The following is a 21,365-nucleotide window of genomic DNA, read 5'->3' on the forward strand; positions in this document are numbered from 1 at the left end:
TCTTGGTACTGAGTTGAATAATAGATTGAGGGTGGGGACAAGAGTAGGAGGGGGGGCACTGGTTAAAGTCATGATTATAGCATAGCAGTTAGGAGTGTAAGCTCTGGACCTTTATCTCCGGAGTCAGATCATCTCGGTTCAAATACTGAGGTCACTAATGGTTGTGTGGCCTAGAGTGAGATAACCTCTTTGTACCTCAGTTTCCTCATCTGTAAAATGGGGATAATAATACTGTCTCATAGAGTTGTTAGGAGAATTAGATGAATTGTTTTTAAAGGGCTTAGACATTGCCTGGCCTGTAGAGTTACATAAGTGTTTAAGAACCAATAAACAAATATATATGGCCATCTTATGGAATAGAATGTGAAGCAGGCAATAAAATGTGCTCATTTACCTCTGCCATTTGTGTTACTTTGGAAGGAACACACAAGAATTACTGCTATGCAGTCTTTGCTTTGCTCAGTTCTTCTGTGGTAATAGATTGTGCCAAGTGAGGGCCTGGTCCAGTATGTATGAGTTTCAGTTAACAAGGTGCCATGCAAAGGGAGGGCTGCTTGTATATTAGAATTCCAGCATCTAGAGAAGTGAAATTCATGATGGTCTCAAATTCGTAGTTGATACTGAGCATGAGTAGGAAGTTTAAAGTGTCTGAAGTTTTTGGGGGGGTTTTTTTAGCCTTCAATTTCATATTTAGCTCTTTACATGTTTCTGTGGGACACAGAAGTCCTATGCCAAGGTATCTTAACTTTTTAAGTCTTTGCTAGGGGTCAGTAAGCTAATTTTAAGGGATATATAGTAAATTAACAAGTCTTTCTTGCTGTGATTCCAAAAAGCCTGAGATTGAAACATTCTATGTCAGCTTTTTAAAAAAGAAATTTTGTGAGGGTAGTATTTCTTATGTCATTCTCTTTGGTGTATTTGTTGGTCAGTGGGTGTTTATTTTAGTCCTCTCTATTCATATCTTAATCTCAGCTTCCTTATCTTCCATCCGCCCCTCTCTGTTACCAGGAGATCATAGATTTCATTTATGTATTCACCGGTCAGTTATTAAATACCCATTTTATGTGAGGCATTCATTGTTAGGCACTGAGAGGGAAACAAAAATGCATAACATGGAGTACAGTCAATTCTGATTATTTGAGGTAGTTATGTTTTAAAAAGTCACTGCAAACACTGAACCTTTGTTCATAGGGGAAGTACTGGGTTAGTTTCCTGTAGGCCTCTGGTCACATTTTCATCAACCAATTAGTAACCTTCTTTTATGTGTGTTTCTGTTTAAAGTCACCTTCTCTAATATTGTTGATTCATTAACATTGAACTCAGGGCCAAGTACCCTATACTTCATGTCTTATCTAACATAGGTATATTCTCTGTAAGGCACATCATAAGCTTCTTACTTTTAGAAACACTAGACAGCTCTTCAGCAGTCAGCTTGGGGGCCATATTAAACAATGAAATCAAGAAAAATCATAAAGATGTGAAAAAGCAGTACTGAATAGACCAGAGAAAGGATGTTTGTTTACAGTACAAGAACTCAAACAAGAAGACAGAGCATCAACTTTTTGACTTCATCTGGGAATGCATGACAGATGACTCAAATGTTTTGCTGCACTCTTCACAAATGACCACAAAAGCACTGTGAATATTGATTTTGGTGTTAAAAATACATTTCAGTGAGCAAATATAAACTAACAAATACAGAGTCCTCAAATAATCAACTCTACTTGCTTTTTAAAAACTTATATTTTATTAAGGGAATTAAGATAAATTCATACATAGCCGTTGTACGGGCAGAATATAATTCATAATGTTTATTTCTTCATAGGAAAGGGAGACTATGGGCTGGAAAGAGTCAGGAAGTCTTCATTTTTGCATCTTTGTTTAATACTAGGCTTGATTTTAACTGAAAGAAGAGGTGGGGATTCCAGGAGTGAACAGTTACTCAGGTAAGAAAGTAAAGGGCATGTTTAAATTCCAACTAGTAATACAGTATGATTATCCTGTAAAGTAAATGAAACAGAAGTAGTGGGAGAAAAGGCTAGACAGATAGGTTGAGTCCAGATTATGTAGGTCCTGATCACCTGCATGATCAACAAGGACTTTTTTTAGTCAGAGGAAAGAAGCTATAAGGATTTTAATCCTTTTGTTTAATTAGTCAATAAATATTTATTAAACATCTGCTGTCACCAAGCCTGTTCCTGGTACTGGGGATTTTAAGTGAGTTAGACAATTTGTGTCCTCTGGATGTTTTCAGTCTAGAAGGGGAGACAGGCAAGTAAACAAACACGTCCATTATATAGTGCACTGGTTTTAGTTTTAGTTCAAGGTAATAGAAAGCACATAATGTGCTTTGCTGTGTAGAGCACATAGGCAGATCCCCAGAGTTGAAGGAAGATTTCTTGGAAGAAGTAGCATTTAAGCTAAAATCTGATGATAAGGTGGGATTAGGTGGGGGGGATGGGATGTTTGGGCAGAGGATTTAGAAACAGAGGGAATAGCATGTGCAGAGACCTGGAGAAAATAACAGTGATGGGACTGAAGAAATAAATTGGTATCTCATATGAAGGAATGTGGACTTCATCTTGAAGGTAATAAGGAAGACTTTGCTGGATTTAAAATGGGAGCTGAAGAGTCATGGACATATACACACTAACAAACGTAGTAAGGTAGATAGCTAGGGGGAAGCAGCCGCAAGGCACAGGGATATTAGCTTGGTGCTTTGTGACAGCCTGGAGGGGTGGGATAGGGAGAGTGGGAGGGAGGGAGACGCAAGAGGGAAGACATATGGGAACATATGTATATGTATAACTGATTCACTTTGTTATAAAGCAGAAACTAACACACAATTGTAAAGCAATTATACCCCAATAAAGATGTTTAAAAAAAAAAATAAATAAAATAAAATAAAATAAAAAAAAATAAAATGGGAGCTGAGATAGATAGGATTTGTATTTCAGCAAGAGTTCACTTTGTTTCTAGCCTGTTGGAAGATAGAGGGGAAGCAGAGAGACTGGTTACAAGGTTGTTGGCAGGAATCCCTGTGAGAAATGGTGGTCACCCTGGACCAAGGTAGTGGCAGTGTGTGTAGCTAGAAGTGGATGGACATATTTGAGAGATACTTAGAAAATGGGGTTGAAAAGACTTGGGAATGGATTGGATGCTAGCTAGAAGACGGGAGAGAAGTAATCAATAGTGATGTTCAAGCCATAACCCAGGATGGTACTGTTCACTGTACAGGAGGAGGAAGATGTTTCAAGGGGAAGGTGGTAATGAGTTTGTGGTAGACTAACATGACCAACACTAAATATTAGGAAGATGAATCTGATTGTGCTTTGGAGGATGAATAAAAGGAGAATACACCTGAAATGGAGAGATTGTTAAACGCTTTTGTAGGAGTCTAGGCTAGAGGTAGTGCCTGTATTTTTAATGCAGATTGAACAGGTTTTGGAAATTAATGGGAAGTAGGCATTGAGGGAAAAGACTCCTGAAGATGACTCCAGACATCCCAACAACTGCACCCAGCCTGCCCAGCTTTATGATGTGCCCTGAGATTATATATCAGGATGCAAAACAGTGAAGCTACCTTCATGTTGCTACCTCTCAAATACATAGGAACTAACATTTTATTGTTAGAAAGCAGCACTAATTTGTAAGAATAATCATTTTTTTCCCGCTCTTGGGACTTTCTTTTGGGGTATCTCATATATGTATTTAATTGATCCTTGTGAAAAATGTTAGCTCTGCATGAGGGAGCCTAGAAAAGCAGCTACCAGTGTGAGAGTAAGGGGCCATGGGGAGAGGCCATCCATCTCTTTTCCTGAGCTCTTTGCTGTGGTTCTTCTTGTTCAGCTGTGCATTATAAAATATCATAAAATAAGTAAAATATATAGGAAATAAAGATGTTTAACATATGGTTATTAAATGAGGATTAAGAAATTAAAACTTGAAGCTGAAATAAAGTGAGAACTTTGAAGGGGTTGGAATAAAGTTTTAAAGTTTTTTAAAACCCAATGCAGAAAGGACTTTACAAAAAGAGTAAAACAGATGAGTCTTAAAATAATATTGAGGGAATTCCCTGGCGGTGCAGTGATTAGGACTCACTGCTTTCACTGCCAGGGCCTGGGTTCGATCCCTGGTCAGGTAACTAAGATCCTGCAAGTTGCATGGCACAGCCAAATTTAAAAAAAGAAAAAGTATATGTATAACTTAGATCAACAATAAAGTTCAATCAAGAGTTTTTTTAAGTGTGATAAAAATAAATAAGAAGTAAAGTAAGGTAAAAGGCTGAAAGCCAGTCAACAGATAAGAGTTTAAAAACATAAAAGGTTTTCATTAGGTTAAAAATGAGAAATAACAGATACTAAAAATAATGGTAAGGTAAAAGGTATCAACTGACAATATTTTTGGAAGTTTGGAAAAAAGGGCCTTTTTAAAAAAATACATCAAAGTGGGTTTCTTGGGACACTTTCAAAATGTCCCAAGGGAAAAGGTGTCTTGTCCCCAAAGTTTTAGAAATGTTTAATATAGTCCCTGTTGGAGATTCATAATGCACTTGAGAATAGTAAAGCCTCCAACAAGTGTTGCAGTAATAAAGTTGCCTTTGTTTTACATAACATTTCCTAAACCTTACCATGTAACACATTTCTCACACAACACCTATTAATGTCTCCCAGAGTATTTTTCACAAAACACTAGAGTACTGTTTCAAAAGAAAATAAAAAATGAAAATCATAACAGTTACAGAGATATGTGATAAAAAAAAAAGTCAGCTGGAAATAAGAAAATGGTTTTGGGTTGGGACTGGCATTCATTCCTTGGGTATGTCTCCTGTTGAGGCAGCAGTGTTCTGCAGGAGCCAGGGGGCAGAGAGCAACCTGATACCTTTACCTTCTGGCCCTCCATCCATAGCTGTCTTCTTAGAAAGCTTTTTATCTGTGCAGACAGAGCATTGATATAACACACAGGCTGCTGAGGCAGGGGGGTGCAAGCTGATCCTCCTCCAGCCAATGGACACTTACCTAGCAAGTGAAAAGAAGTTTTATATACAAGTACTGTTTTTCTTTTCTTTAAAAAAAGATCATGTTTTTTCATTGTATAAGTGAAATTTTAAACAAATGTGCCTCCACCTCAACACTTCTTACGGGCTTTTTTCCTTTAGGCTTTGTCCACATGCACATGTGTTTTTATATAGTTGGTAGTGGTTAATGTTCATACAATTTTGTGTTGTGAGAGCTTTTTTCCTATGGCCATGAAAGGAAGAATTTCCTAGTGGTGGCTGCCTCTGCCTGTTCTGTTGCTACATTGTTCCAAGCACCATTTCTGCAACGTCTTGGGAGGAGCTTTTCATTCTGCTTCCCTGAACCACTCAAAAAGTCTTCCCTTTTTCCAGCCTTCCCAAACCTTACTGCTGCCAGAGTGCCTCTCTGGAAAATAATAACTCCTTAGCATTGTGGGACTAGCCTATGTTGGGACAGCTTTTTTCTAAGCCTGTCGTCTGCTGCCCAGGTCATGTTAGCAGTGCTTATGCTAGAGAGACATTAGAAGGGCTTCCATATAAACCATCAAGACCTGTGAACATCCAGACATTTCCTAGTATAATGATTTTGCTGTTACAGAGGAAACAGGATAGAGAAACTGGGTGTCATGGCTTTTCTAACATCCTTTGTTCAGCTAGACACCTCATGGAGTGAGTTACATGGGCCTTATTTTTGGTACTTCGAAGCTCAGAATTCTGCAACTTTTTCAGTATCCCCAAATTGTAGATATAAACTTCATGCTAAATATGTTTCTTCTTATAATAGCTTAAAAGTCTTTGTTTTTTGTGTAATTTGCTTTGGGATGTGTGGCTTCAGTAGCTGATATTTATGAGTTAGTTTAGTGAATCCAAAAAAATTAGAGACATTATCAGATGATGTCAGATTACCACTACAGGAGAAATTGCTGCTTAATGTAAAAATAAAACCCTAGCTCATGGTTGGTGGTGTACCAAGATTAAGGAGAGTGAACTTCAAAATACAAACTCTGTTAAGCATAAAATGGCAGTTCTGTGCTAGGGCTTGTATTGATACTTGTCCTGTCTCTTAGTGAAACTCATTTCCAGATCTTTGGCCGTTTTTAAATAATAGCCATCCTGCCTTGTTGTATAGTTACAATAATCTTCATTTCAGTGTGCACACCGGGGTCAGATAGGCTGCCAGTTACCATGACTGTAAAGTCCCACAGCAGTGAATGAGATGGGTAAGTAATAAGTATTAATGCCAGTGTACTCTAAGGAGCCATATAAAGAATATCTTCAAACTAAAAATGATAAATACTGGCAGAAAAGTAACCATGTGTGCTAAATGCTTTACATGTCATTTCATTTAATCTCTGTAATACATAGGAACTACCTTTCAGATGGGGAAACTGAGACACATCAGTGGTTGATTTGTCCAGGGATCTGAGACAAGATATGGGCCCTATTCATTTCTAATAAATTATTGATCAATTAATATACATATCACTTTGCTTTTCTACAAAATAACCATAAAAGATGAATCAGATCATGAAAATACATAGATGTGCAATGTTTTCCTCTAGTGTGGCCCTTGTGTTTTGGAACAGTTCCTGGAGTCAAGGCTCATTTTAATGTCTGAATAAGGGCTGCTATAAAATGGGTTATGTAATTTGCTATTGCTAACCACTGAAGTTGTAAGGAAAGGGAAATAGTTTTATAGTTTCTCCCACAGGTCATAATTTAGTTGTGGACATCAGGATGTTTTTCTTGGCTTATCTCATCCATGTAGTTTTCCTTTGCACATCTGTTACATAAATTACTAAACTATTTTCTTGAAAAGTTGCCAGTTTAAGTCACACTTAATAGTGATCAAGGGGTTGGTACCTTTTGGAAAAATGAATTAAATGACAGACTTTGAGGGGCAGAAATCCAACTACTATCCCAATTTAAGTATTTTTTTGTTTTGGATCAATTCCTGTATTTTTTGAAAATTGAAATAATTATATGTGGTTTCTAGTGTTTCCCAAAAGACTTTATGTTGGACTATAAATATTTAATGATCTTTCATATAAAATGAGGTATTTTAGTTACTGCTTCTGTAAATTATCTCTCCAGTGATCAATTTATGTATACATTCTAGTCTGGTACAAAGTTTGCCATTTGAAATTAAATTTGGAGTATTGACTTCTTTAATGATTATTCATCTTATGTACCCTTACCTTGAATTCTACATAAACTATAAAATAATGATTTTTCTGGGGGGTTTTTTTGGGGGGGAAAATTCATAAGATTTATTATTTCTGCTAGTTACATGTTAGGACTACTTTATACTTAAATGATGAACAAGTCAGTTAGGAATCTCAGAAATTTTAGATGTGGGTCTGGTTAATTTTGGCTTGTGCAAACTGATACTGAATCAATACTGGAAATTTTCATGGAATGTTTGGTAAACTGTTACATAAGCAAGGGCCCAAGTATTTTTTTAATGCACATTGTGAAATTGTGTAGATTTGGAATGCTGGTTTTTAAGCTTGAAATCTTTAGATAAAGATATCATTTAGAATACTGATAATCTGTAATGGCTGTTTTTAGAGATGGGAAGAGAAAGTACGTTATAAGTCGGTGTCAGTTACTGATAAAAGTTCTTAGATAAAATTTTTTTACATTACATTTCCTACTGTGTAACCGTTCTCCTTTCTAAATTACGGTAGAGTCTTGATAGATTTTTCTGTTCAGAGTTTTGACTTTTTATAACAGATCTTAGAAGATTTGTTAACAGAAAATAATGTATAATTTTGTGATGATCCAAATCTGACTTGCAGTATGGGAATTAGTCACTTAGCTAATAAGCAAGTCACTGGCATCCACCTTGCAGCTCAGCCCTGTTGTGCTCCAGTTCTGGGGCTGTGGTAACACCTTAACTTTTTGTGTGTGAAAAACGACTCAAAAGAAAGCCAACCTCTGGTACTGGTATTGAATGTGGCAGAGCCTAAGAAAATGATGATTCACAGGCAGAAAATAGAAGTATTATGTGTATTTAAAGAGGAACACATTTAAGGGTTTGGTAGTACCTTGGACTGATGACACAATCAAATCCATATGGAATCAGTAAAAGAAATTTATGGAAAGTGTTCTGCCATGCAAAAGTTTCTCACCTAAGAGATAAAATTTAGTGAATCTAAATATTGGTTACCCTGTGTTAAGGAAGTATAATATGCACAGGATACTTTAATTTTTGATTGAATCTGGGAGATTGTCAGGAGTCTACATTAACATTTTTATTTTCACAATTTTAAAGATACACAAAGGTCTTCAGCTCATCTTTCAAGAATGCTACGGGTTTATTATAGTTCCTTCTACCTGCAGAGTAGTGTTTAGTGTTTTATTTTGCTCTCTGCCTTGTCCCCCCCACCCCGGAATGAAAAATACTTTTATAGAAAACAGTTTTGTACAATTTATCTTTCCACTTTATCTGTAAGTGTACAAATGCAGTGTAAAATTTTGAGTTAAGATTACGAGAATATTGAGCCATATCTATCAACAGTGTTCAGTAATAGTAAAACATCACAGGTGATTAAAATTCTATAGTTCATTTCTCCACCCCATGATAATACTGGTCTGAAGTATTTATTGAAATTGAAGGCCAGCATCACTCAGAATGGATCAAAGAATTTGGTAGTAGAATTGATGTGAGAATAGCTTTTGATTAAGAAAAGAGTATAAAGTCCTTAATTTTCTTACAACTTAAAACAATTAGAATTTCAAAAATAGTTATGTCAGTTAGGAGTACTTTTCATAATAATATGTGGGGAGGGAACAGTTAAAATGGTGTTTTGAACATTAATACATTTTCTGTGGTTTTAATGTCATATTTTAAAAGTTAGAAGCTTTAAAAAGGACTATGGGACCCCCTTCCTCCCTCAATAAAACCTGGCAGCAGATTGCTCTTTAATATTTATTTGGGTTTATTTATTTATTTTTTTTACTGTGATAGCTAAAGGAAGAGGTGTAATATTTCAGTGCATATTCTTGTTGATTATTTTTAGAAGTAGCAATTAAATATTATAGCATTTTAATGTTCCCTGTTGAAAAGTGAAGAAGAGAACAGAAGGTACATAATCCAGCACAGTCCTCCGTGTAAATAGGTGAAGTCATAAATAATATGCACATGAGCATACTACATACCTATAAGTGGATTGAAATAGGGCATTTTTTTTTAAGTAAGCAGGTTATTCTTTTCTGAAATCTTGTTACTGCAGAAGAATGGTTGAGAGCCTCAGGTTTTAGATGTCTTCAATTTCAGTTCTTTCCTATTTAAACTGTTTTCTTTACCTTGCTTTTAAGAATATGTATGTTTAAGAGGGGGTACATTGATTTCCTTATTTTCAACTGGATAGTTTGTTTTTAATTTTACTAAAACCAAAGAAAATGTAATTTCCATGACCGAGAATATATCTTTTTAAACATTAATTCAGCATTTAGTTCTTTTAGTAGCACAATTTGTGATGTCATCTTACATATTAATTAGTAGACTTTTAGCTCAGATGATACTACTAATTCTCTGATTTTAGAGCATTATGGCATAATAGAAAATGGGCTACATTTAATTAGAATTAGAAAGCCTAACAAAATTTGGACATCTATTGCTATTTACTAGTCATGTGATCCTGAGTGTAAGTTTATTTAAAGTTCTCTACTAAGGAGATGCTATTAAATATTTTTCCCTCTCTCCTCACTCAAATTTTTAAATTATTTATTTTTTGGTAGGGGGGCTTTTCTAGTAATGGCAGCGTGGTAGCACTAGAGAGAAAGTGGCAAGCATCAGATTTGTTATTTGTTTCTTCTGTACTTATCAATATTTCATTAGTTTTCTTTTTATGATACAGATGGAGTACTGTAGTTTTTTCCTTGCTTTAGCACTGTAGCTATATAACTATGTTACTGTATAATCAAATATGATAATAACATCTGCTTTAGCAACATTAATTCTTCTACTGAACCATTGCTTGTGTTAAGACATAATTCATTGCTTTGTGTTTCATTTTCAGATCAAGAAAAAGCTTTTTTTTTTGGATGGGTAGCAATATGAGTATTGAACCTGTAAATGTTCACCTTGCAGATAAGGGTAATGTGGTGAAGACCATCATCCCCTGATGAAAAATGAATGTCACATGGTCCATTATCTAGCTTTTAGAGCAAGTATTCTTAAAACTGTTTCTCTGCTCTTTTGGTTAGAAACATTTTTAAAAAGGAACAGATTTTTCTGGCATAAGTAATTTGTTACCTAAGAAAACTGTCTTTTTCACTGTTCATTTTAAGGGTATTTTATTGTTTTTAAAAAGTTTCTTAAAGATTGATATTTTTAGAGGGAGCGTAATAGTTTTACCTGTATCGTAAAAGTATCTTCTGAAATCTGTGGCATTAAGATCAAGAGGTCACTTTTAAATATAGATTTTGATGTTGGGAATTATTCTTCCCTAATACAGTTTTTTTTTTAATCACATTAATTTCAATATTATGTACCTAAGTTGTCCCTGTGGTTTTACACACATAGCATTTGGTATACATATTTTAGTTTGTATACATATATTTTAGTTACTAGTTTGCTACACTTACTAGCCTGATAACAAGACATTGTAAGTACAAATAATACTAATTTGGTCTACCATGATGCTTATTTGCCTATAAATAGTTAAAGTGTTGCTAATGATGATATAGTACTCGATTTGTATTCTTAATGGCATTTTAATACTTTTCCCTTGGTTACAATATAATGTTCATAGGGGAAATTTTGGAAAATATAGAAAAAAAGAAAACACAGTTTGAAGAAAAAATACATTATTTAAAGCCATTACTTTGAATGCTGTATTTGTCTCTGTCTCTTGCTGCCTCTGTTTTTCTGACTCTCCTGTGTTTGTAAGTGTGGATGTTCGTATGAAAAAACACAAGTTTAACCACCTAATAGAAAATACTGCTGAATATTTTTTCCTGAGCTCGGAATGAATAAAGTCTTTACAATAACTTTAAAACAAAACGAAGGGGCTTCCCTGGTGGCGCAGTGGTTGAGAGTCTGCCTGCCGATGCAGGGGACACGGGTTCGTGCCCCGGTCCGGGAGGATCCCACATGCCGCGGAGCGGCTGGGCCCGTGAGCCATGGCTGCTGAGCCTGCGCGTCCGGAGCCTGTGCTCTGAAACGGGAGGGGCCACAACAGTGAGAGGCCTGCGTACCGCAAAAAAAAAAAAAAAAAAAGCAGTGGTTCAATATTACTTTAAGGTAAAAATCTTCAGAACATGAGCAGCTTCTTATATTTTTCACTCTGGTCACTCCCTGGTAATTTCCTTTAATTTTGTTTGCAGAACAGATCCTTGACCTTTGTCTGAATTTTGTGTGTTTTAAAAAACTGATGAGAGATCCCCCTCTAGTGTCTGAATTATCCATTCTCAAAACATTTGTGTCAGTCATAAGAAGTTTTAGGAATTAAGCTGAATGTTTTTTCCTTTCACATCTGGACATAACTTTTTTTTTTTAACTTTTCTTTTTTGGGGGAGAGGGGAGGAGTTATTTTCCTTTCTTAAAAAGGGCATTGGAATTATGGGTAGGGTGTGGATTGAGGGCAATAGAAAACATGGGAAAGGAAGGATCAAAATGCCATTTCTACCTTTTTAGAAACAGTTATTTTTAAATGACCTGGAATAAGGCCAAACTATACAGTGTTGTTTTGTTTTAGTTTATATTTGTTTCTGAATTAAGTGCAGCTTAAAAATACTTTGTTTTGGAATTCTTTATGCCATCGGATCTCATCTTGAGCATTCCAGTCTCTGGAAAGCAGCGGTATTGTTAGAAAATGGTTTTAAAATAGAGCCTGATACTCTTCATGGAGGTGTTCTAACTTTGTTACTTTTTGTTACTATTGTTGCCATAGTTTTCCATGTTGTTGCCATTTTATATTTTATGTTGTGTGTTTAATGGCAAATTGTCCTTTTACATAGTTCCCATGGTTTCTTAACCAAGGAAATAGGGAGATTCTTAAGCTATTGGCTCTCTGCCACCTCTTCCTCTTAAACACACAGCACTCAAACACATATAGGCCTTCAGCTAAGAATCTTGTGAAGGGTTAGGGAAACAGGACCTTTCTCATTTGACCCATGGGTTTTTGTAGCTTGAACAAGGAAAGTAGTGTTCGGAAAGCTACAGCATTTATGAAGGCTCTAGTAAAAATATTTCATGTACATGAGCTAGAGATTAACTCTTCATCTTGTTCTCCAACAAATTAAACAGTGCAAACAATTTCAGGTGCATTCTTGGTCATGAAATGCTTGGATGAATTATAATTCTAATTGCTATTGTTCATTCCCACAGCTACACTTTTAACTGCCTAAGCCGTGCATTCTTCAGCCAGTAGGATAAACAACAACATTTTGAAATCCATTATTTTGTGGCATCTTAAATTGCAAATGTGTCATTGCCTGCCTTAATTTTATTTTGATTCAGTTGTTAACAAAATTAGAAAAAAAGTTACTATTTCTTTATATTTATACATAAAATTTTTAATAGAATGATTATGGGGTTTTTATAAAAATACATTCATTAATAGTCTTAAATTTTGAAGGAGGCAGTGGAGACCAGGGATTTATTTTAGTGCCATGGAAATAATCTGTATTTGTTATCAAACAGTTGATATTTTAGGAGAAAGAAAGTAATAGGATTTCGCTTTTCTACCTTAATAGAACAGTATTCTGAATGTAAATCTAGAAGCCATATTTATTCTGTGATTTGTCAATTCATATATATGCATAATGGTTCCTTTAAAATTTGAACTGTTTATTAATTGAAGTATTTGTAATAAATTTGAAATTTATATTTGAGAGATTCGAGTGCCAATTATAATCAAGCCTTCCTTATTTAAAACAACTTTTTGATGACTGAAAAACCGTACAGCAAAAGTGGGGTAGATGTAAGTAATAAGAGTTAACCAAATTCTTATTTTTTCACTATTTCTAAAACTCAATTTTAAGTGGAAGATTTGAATTACCATATTTACAGGCATCTGTTATATAACAATTATTCAGTAATAATTGGAGTGTTACATGTCAAATGAGTACTACTATAATATGTCACATTTCCACAGTATGTATTCCTCAGAATGTCTTTGAATTCTTCAATCCATATAAGCATGAGAAATTCTTTTTTAACAACCACACATTTTGCCATCTCATCTCTTAATTGTAAGATATTCTTTTCAAAGTTAGTTCTTTCTTATAAAAATATTACTTAATATTGATATTTTAAAATTCTAATAGGTGATATTATCTCTAATAATAATAGCTAACTTTTATTGAGCACTTCCTCTATATGTCAGACACTGTACCATTGTGTATCATTTGGTATGTTACCCTTTGAGATAGTAGTAGTTTTCTTCTTTATTCCCATTTTACATTTGAGGAAACATTAAGAGAAGTATTGGGTTGGCCAAAAAGTTCGTTCAGATTTGTCTGTAAGATCTTATGGGAAAAACCCGAACGAATTTTTTGGCCAACCCACAAAATAATTTTGCCAAAGATCACAAAGTAAGTTAATTGGAGTCAGATCTTTCTGACTCCTAGAATCCATGTTCTTGACCACTGCTGAAGTCTTAAGTGAAAGTTAAATACATTATGATGCAGTCTCCAGATGGAATATTATGTAGCCATTAGAAATGAGGGCTGGGACTTCCCTGGCGGTCCAGTGGTTAAGACTCTGCGCTTCTACCACCGCAGGGGCGCGGGTTCGGTCCCTGGTTGGGGAACTAAGATCCCACATGCTGTGCAGCACAGCCAAAATATAAATTAATTAATTTAAAAAAAACAACCACTGAGGGTTACAGTGACTACACAGTGACATAGAAAACACATGTGGTACAGTAAGTGAAAAAAGACAAGGACTACAGTTAAATGTTCATAGTGGTTCTAAACATCTTTAGACTTATCTTTGATTTTTCATTGCTTTTTTTATACAGTATAAATAACATTTAGCTTTTATATAATTTTGCTCATTAAAGAATTTCTGTGAACAGGAAACCTAAGACTGCATGTAAACCAGGTCTGGCCAGCAAAATGACAGCTTTATAATAGACTGTAGCATGTTCAGTTTCCTTTTTAATTTGACCTAAAGCCATTTCTTACTGGACTTATGCCAGCTCTAATGTAATCTCTCATCTGTATTCTTGAAGCCTAATGGAATAGTAAAATCTTCTTAAAGATAACTTAAATGTGTTATATAGTGTCCTCAGGGTAGCTTGTGCACAAAAGATGTTTTCTTTCCCACCCTGTAGAGGTATCTCATTAGGACACCCAGTAGTGTCATTATTAAGTTTTCATGTGTTTCTCAGTTTTGATGCTAATCTTTGTGCGTATGTGCATGCATTTTTTTTCTCTGCAGCACCAATGTGGTTATGAATTATTCAGAGATAGAGTCTAAGGTTCGAGAAGCAACGAATGACGATCCTTGGGGACCTTCTGGGCAACTCATGGGAGAGATTGCCAAGTAAGTGATAATTTGACTCAGCAGTGCAGAAAGAATGCAGCTATCTTCACCCAGAAATGTGAAATTTGCTTTCAGTTTTAAACTGTTTAGCTGCCAGATATAAATTTTGCATATAATCATTCATGTATTAGTGGGCGAAGTTCTACAGAGGATCCATTCCCCTTAGATATTAGCTCAGAAAAGTAAAACAAAATTTTTCTTTTTCAATGAAGTTTAGACAAACTTTGTTAAAATTTTGACAAATGCATATAAAATGACTTAAAATAAAGCTAGGAAAATTTTTTCCTGATGAACATCTGGACGATTATACCAGTGAATGAAGGGCTTGTAAAATATGATATTAATTAGTGGGACTTATGAATGTGCTCAATGTTGTATAAAATATAAGAAAGACATTTTTAAGGAAGCATATCTAAAGTTTTTTGAATTAAGCTTATTAATTTTTTAAAGCTCTTTAGGAAAACACAGAACAAGCCTGCCATCTACTGTCAGAATTAACACACTGCAAACTCTTAAGGAAAATTATTCTTTTTTCAGGGCTACATTTATGTACGAACAATTTCCAGAACTTATGAACATGCTTTGGTCACGAATGTTAAAAGACAACAAAAAAAATTGGAGAAGAGTTTATAAGGTATGGGTTTTAGTCTGTATTTATTATTTGACACGTTGAAGACAAATGCTTGAAGTTTTAAGGTGTACATACATAAGTGATTATGAAGGATGTTGAATCCTAGAATAGAATATTCTAAAACAGGTAAAAGAAGTAGATTTGCTGTTTGTGTTCTGTTTTCTAGTCACCATAAACCACTCTTCATATATTTGTCCATATCGAAAGTAATGAATCTATAGTAGTATGCATGTTTAGTGTATGAGCAATTAGGATGAAAACCACCCTCTAATATGCTTTGTCATCTCTACATAAAAATTTGCCAGTATTATTACAGTATTGTACACCAAAAATATGTGTTAAATTTAAGCATAACAGGAGATTCTAAAGCATTAAAATTCTAACTTTTTAAAATTTGCAAATATGTACTCTTTTGTTAGATTCTTTTCATTTAATACTGATCTCATCATATAATGTAGAATTCTAAAACAAGATAGTAATCTGTTCTTCCATCCCCACGATATTTTCTTGCTGCTCAGAAAGTTTTTCTGTGCTTTCCAAAATGGTGTTATTATATTTATATTTGAAACTTTGAAAGCAACGTTTCTGGCTTTCAGTATTGAAAATCAATGCTTTATTTAGTTCCATGTTTTTGATGTTGTTTGTCTCTGAAAACATTCACTGTCATTCCTTTAGCTTATACAGTAGTAGTGATGAAATAGTTTAAATTTCTATAAATTAATTTTTTAAATTAGAGCTTTTTGTTTGTTTTAATAATTCTTGGGTAAACTACTTTTTTAACGAATAAACTCCTGGTAGAATGAGGGTTTTTTGCCCCTCAATTTCTTCAACCTAACTAGATTTTCATAGATCTAATCATCTTTATGTGAGGTTTGTTCCAAACAAATCTAAGTTCAGAATTCATAATTCATTGGTTTTTAGTGCATTCACAAAGTTGTGTAGTAATTACTAACGTCTAAACCAGAACATTTTCATCACTTCAAAAAGAAATCCCGTAAACATTCTTTTCTCATATTTGTTGGCAGCGAGTTTTTTTTTTCCTTTGATTCTTTTTTTTTACGTGTCAGCATAAATCACCTTTTTAGCAGAAAATATCTATATTTTCCAAAGCAAGCAGCAAGAACAAAAGCCATATCATAAACCTCCCAAATTAAATTTTATCTGGGAAAAATGCTGTGAGGTCATATAATTACCAAATAATTGTTCTCTTTAAACTGATGCTTCTAACACTAAAACTGAACCAGCTTTCTAAAAAGCTTAGTGTTCATTTATATCATACATTCAGATATTTAACATCTAAGTTTTTTTTTTAATCTTTTGACACGTGTATCCAGTGGACAGTTTACAATTACTTAGTACGCTTGGTATAAGAGGAACTTTAAGTTGATAGTAAGAGTTTTTAAAGGTACTTTAAAAGTCTAATGTAAGGTAAAGAACCCACATACACATACGCACACAGAGATTATTTATTTGCAATGTTAGAATTTTTTTTTTTTAGCCATTTACCAGAGCTCTACCAGAATTTATTTCATTAAATCTCATTTGGTGCTTTGTATTTTTACAGTCATTGCTGCTCCTAGCTTACCTCATAAGGAATGGATCAGAGCGTGTTGTTACAAGTGCCAGAGAACACATTTATGATTTGCGATCCCTGGAAAATTACCACTTTGTAGGTGAGCAATGGAAAAACCTATAAGCAAATTAAAACAGTAGTTGGAGTTGTCAGTCACCTGAACCAGCTTAGAAGCTTCTCCACTCTAATTAGAATGTGACTGTTGCTGGTTGTGTGACGAGTGCAGAATCCAAGACGTGGGGCCCTAGAGTATTAATTAGTGAAGACAAGAACTTGCAGAAAATACTGGCTAATAACAACAGAACCAACACAACATGAGTGTTCGGGTTTATATTAAAATATGCACTGGAGACTGGTCCCCTGTGGTGTCCATAAAGGAATAGCTTTAATCATATGGGAAGAAAAGGTTAGAGCTCCAAAACACACACATCTGTTTGAAGCTGGGGGTTTTTTTTCCTCCCACCAAATAATATTTACTGTGCAAAGGCAGCAAGGCCAGAGTGTGTTTTGAATGTGAAAGAGGATACAGAATGAACCACATTTCATTTTGTAGCATACCCCAGTTGAAAGCATTTTAAAAATTCAGTTTTTCAGCTACACTAAATCCTGGTAATTAGTGTTTCCAAACTTGTATTGGGGAGACAAAGGCGTTTGGGTGCTTTTCAGTCATTAAAATGTACGTTTTGTTTTGTTTTGTTAAAATACCATAGAAAAAGAAAATAACATTTTTGGATATTAGTCCATTTTGTATGGTTATTGTTAGTAATCATTTTTAGTGGATCTTTAATTGATTTTGCATAGAACCGTTATCTGTGGTCCTTTTTAGTTCATCTTTGCACTCTCTTATAAGCCAAAATTGCATCTCAAGACTTAGGATTTGATGAGGAAATGACAAAATTCAATAACACAATTTGCCTCTTTTTATTCACTTTAAAATATTGAAGTTGGTTTCTTGTGTTGAAATTTTCATGTCTTTTTTGTGTGTGTTAAAGAGTTTGATACATATTAACTGAATTCTTAAGGTTTTGTTTCTCCCTTACCATCCTCACAGATGAGCATGGCAAGGATCAAGGTATAAATATTCGCCAGAAGGTGAAAGAATTGGTTGAATTTGCCCAGGATGATGACAGGCTTCGTGAAGAGCGAAAGAAAGCAAAGAAGAACAAAGACAAATATGTTGGGGTTTCCTCAGACAGTGTTGGAGGATTCAGATACAGTGAGTATCAAAGACAGACTGGCACCTAAGCATCAGTTTAGCTTCTTGGGTGTATTTTAAGAATCATTGAAATACAGAAGACAAAAATGCTATTTTGAATACATACAATACTGAGATATATGTAATACTCATTTTGGCTCCTGTGGATCTTAGGAATCTTTCTATTTTTTACTTTTGTGTTTCAAGAATATGATTTTAACCATTAAGCATTATTGAATGACGAAACTTTGAGTTGACATACAGAGAATAAAATAGATATATGCCCTTTCCTCTTGGGGTTCCCATTCTAAGAAAAAAAAGGATTTCTGTAACTTACCATGTAGAGCATTAAAAAAAAAGTTTGATGAAGAGATTCATCCTCCTAATTCAAAACCAGTTTAGTTCTATTTTTGGCCAAAAATAGAGCTACAGTTTAGTCCATCCTGAGTCTGTTCCCTTAATTAAGCACTGCGTTAATTTGATGTAGAAAAAGGTAACTGACAATACCATCAGTTTTTCATCTAGGCCTATCACTGTATTGTTCCTAACATATTTAAGAACAGCTAGAACATTCATCTCTCATGTTTATTTTTAATGTAATAATATGGTTTTCCTAAAATAGATCACTAGGCAGGTGCTTGAAACAGATACAGAAAATAAGAACTCTCTTTCATGTTCCTTTGGACTCGTTCTGTCTTCTCTGAACACTGACAGTCCCTTGTCATTTTGTATATACACAGACAGGCCAGTGCCACGTATACTTAGCAGCTGCATATTGGGGATCTCTAACTGCCCCCCCAACCATATCTAAGTTTGTTTATATTTGAATTATACTGAGATCTCGTAGCTCCTTCATTGTAACTGTGTAAAAATCTTCTATTTCTTACCTTGCGGGTATCTATAAAATGTCTTCGCTCCTTTGCTCCTCTGCTTTCTTGCCCTCAAATTAAAAATACTGCACTTAATTGGTTAATGTTTCTAACAGCAGAAAAATTCTTTTTAATGTCCCATATCACATTTAAGTCAGTTCTTGAATTGGGCAAAAATGTTTCTCTTAAATAAATCACATAAATATGTTTTGGAGTTTTTATTTGTTTAGGGGAGTAAGAAGTCTTTCAATTATTTACCCAAGTAAATATTTTATTCTTTAGATTTTTCAAAGTAGCTTTAGCAGTTTAATGTGTTTTTGAGTAGAAAGAGCTGTTCGCCACTCCTTTCCTCATTCTACTTGCTAGTAGTCCTTTTTTTAATCAGCACAATATATAATTAGATAAATTTAGACAATTGAGTAAGTTTTTAGACTTAGAGTGAACTAATTACATCATCTGCATTAGAGATAGAGTTGAATGTCCTGTGCATTGCCTTCTTTTATAAATTATTTTTAATGTTATATATATTATTCAGAGACTTAATCAACTTTAGCTATTTTACATGCTTTTTATTTTGACATTAGATAATGTTTTGCCAATATCCAGTATCTCTGGCACTCATTTAGTATGATGTCCACCGTGCTAATTTAGTTTTCACCTGCTTTCATTTATCCTGTAAATTTGTTTCTTTTCAAAGTCTAGTTCATCACATTGTTACTGAAGTGTACATATACATTGTTGGAGAGCCATTCATTTTTATAATACCATCCTGGCTTAAATTTTGTCTAGAAAACATTTTTTTCATGTTCTCTTTAAGTTGGTGGTCACTTTCAGATTTAGTAGACATATTTTTAAATCCTCAAACTCTCACAGAAAATTTTGGCTTTGCAGTTTTACTGAGTAATTCAGCAAAATGGTTTTGTTCGACCTCCAAAGGGCATGTATGCCATCAGAACTTGTTAACCAAAGTTTAAACAAAAGCTCAGTTATCCACCTTTTGATTATGTTGCTGTTTCTCATTGGTCTTTCCTTTTTCTCTGCACCCTGCCTTAATTTTCGGTCTTCTTTTTAACCACGCATGATTTTTCTGCACCTTGTACTCTTGCCTCTTGAGTTTGGACATGAAAATGGAAATGGAAAAGGGTCCATTTAGCGCCTGTAATTCCTATCTCTTCTTTAGGCCCTCAAAGTCAAGGACTAAAACAAATCTTGACATTTTGGGGCTTTTTTCACTGCCAGTGATCTACTATCTCCATTATCAAATTCACACAGAGGCTCCCTAGGTTTTGCCAGTCCCAGCATAATGTTTGGACTTGGTGTTCGAATAGATCATCACTGTTCTGAACTGCTTGAGCATATTTCATGATTCTAGTCTGTATAGTTTTTGGTAGTTAGAATATTCTTTTCTTTTTAAAATAATTGAAGGATGCTTTCCCATGCCATGAATTACATTTATTTTTCTAGTTTGATGGTAAAGAATGACAGTTATGAGTCTTTACAGTATATTGGGATATGTAGCATTCAGAGTAGTGTTTCCTGTAGTTGGTGTTTTGTAAGAGATTGTTGCTGTCCAGTGCTTTTCTAATAATTGAAAAACCATTAAGAAATGGGAATGAAATATAATGCATTAAGTGACTTTTGTGAAAACAAAAGATTTCCATTTCTCTTTTGCTTATATAGCTCGTGTTGGTTTTTGTGTTTTCCTCTACTCCTTTCAGCAGCCCTTAAGAACTTCCTGATATGCTGTGCTGTGCATTAAGGTTGTGTTAGTTTCCATAAACAAAAGCTTTTGAATCTGCATTCTTGCCACTTAATGACTGGCACTACATGCTGTGCCTTGCTGCAATTGTGTTGATTCAGCACTGTGGGAGCTTTCTGTTTTCCTTTGAAAACTATTTTATTATGAGGAAAAGTTTCAGAAATAAGGACTATAGACACCTTTTGAATTTAATGTCCTTAGAGTTGCTTCTTTTTTTAATGCTTTATATAGGTGAACGATATGATCCTGAGCCTAAATCAAAATGGGATGAGGACTGGGATAAAAGCAAGAGTGCTTTTCCATTCAGTGATAAATTAGGTGAACTGAGTGATAAAATTGGAAGCACAATTGACGACACCATCAGCAAGTTCCGGAGGAAAGATAGAGAAGACTCTCCAGAAAGATGCAGGTATTATTAACACTTTGTCTCCTGGGTCTCTTGGAAAGGGTACTAAATTGACACAGCTGGGTCTTGGGTTTTTTTATTTGTTTTGGGTGTTGGCATTATCTGAAATTCAGCTTTATTTGTTTGTTTCTTTAATTTATTTTTTAGAGCAATTTTAGCTTCACAGAAAAATTGTGCATAAAGTACAGGGAGTTGCTGCATAACCCCACCTCTCCGAGTGCAAGAATGCATGCACACACACACGGTTTCTCCTGTTATTAACATCTTGCATTAGTGTGGTACATTTTTTAACAATTGATAACCAATATTATTAACTAAACTCTTCAGTTTGCATTAGGGTTTACTGTGTTGTATAGTTGACAAATGCATAGTATCCACCATTACAGAACCATACAGAGTAGTTTCACTTCCCT

General features: G+C 34.6%; 1 protein-coding gene across 6 annotated transcripts in view; it reads left to right on the plus strand.

The window, feature by feature from the left end:
• The window catches only part of LOC149743984 (clathrin interactor 1), a 62,754-nt gene that overhangs the window by 21,230 nt on the left and 20,159 nt on the right, over positions 1-21,365 (plus strand). For 3 of the 6 annotated variants that reach the window (XM_089905907.1, XM_089905909.1, XM_089905912.1), the window contains exons 2-6: positions 14,415-14,519; positions 15,057-15,153; positions 16,715-16,823; positions 17,775-17,939; positions 20,778-20,955. In XM_089905907.1, the coding sequence (XP_089762033.1) occupies positions 14,415-14,519; positions 15,057-15,153; positions 16,715-16,823; positions 17,775-17,939; positions 20,778-20,955 (654 nt within the window). Of the gene's footprint in view, positions 1-1,891; positions 1,947-2,760; positions 12,952-14,414; positions 14,520-15,056; positions 15,154-16,714; positions 16,824-17,774; positions 17,940-20,777; positions 20,956-21,365 lie in introns of those variants that run through there. The other 3 variants (XM_089905911.1, XM_089905908.1, XM_089905910.1) reach the window with 3 other exon arrangements.

The sequence above is a fragment of the Delphinapterus leucas genome, unplaced genomic scaffold (assembly GCF_059928025.1).
Source record: "Delphinapterus leucas isolate spDelLeu-1000000601 "Yukka" unplaced genomic scaffold, BTC_Dleu_Yukka2 spDelLeu_asBTCV2_sq31, whole genome shotgun sequence".
NCBI classification, from domain to species: domain Eukaryota; kingdom Metazoa; phylum Chordata; class Mammalia; order Artiodactyla; family Monodontidae; genus Delphinapterus; species Delphinapterus leucas.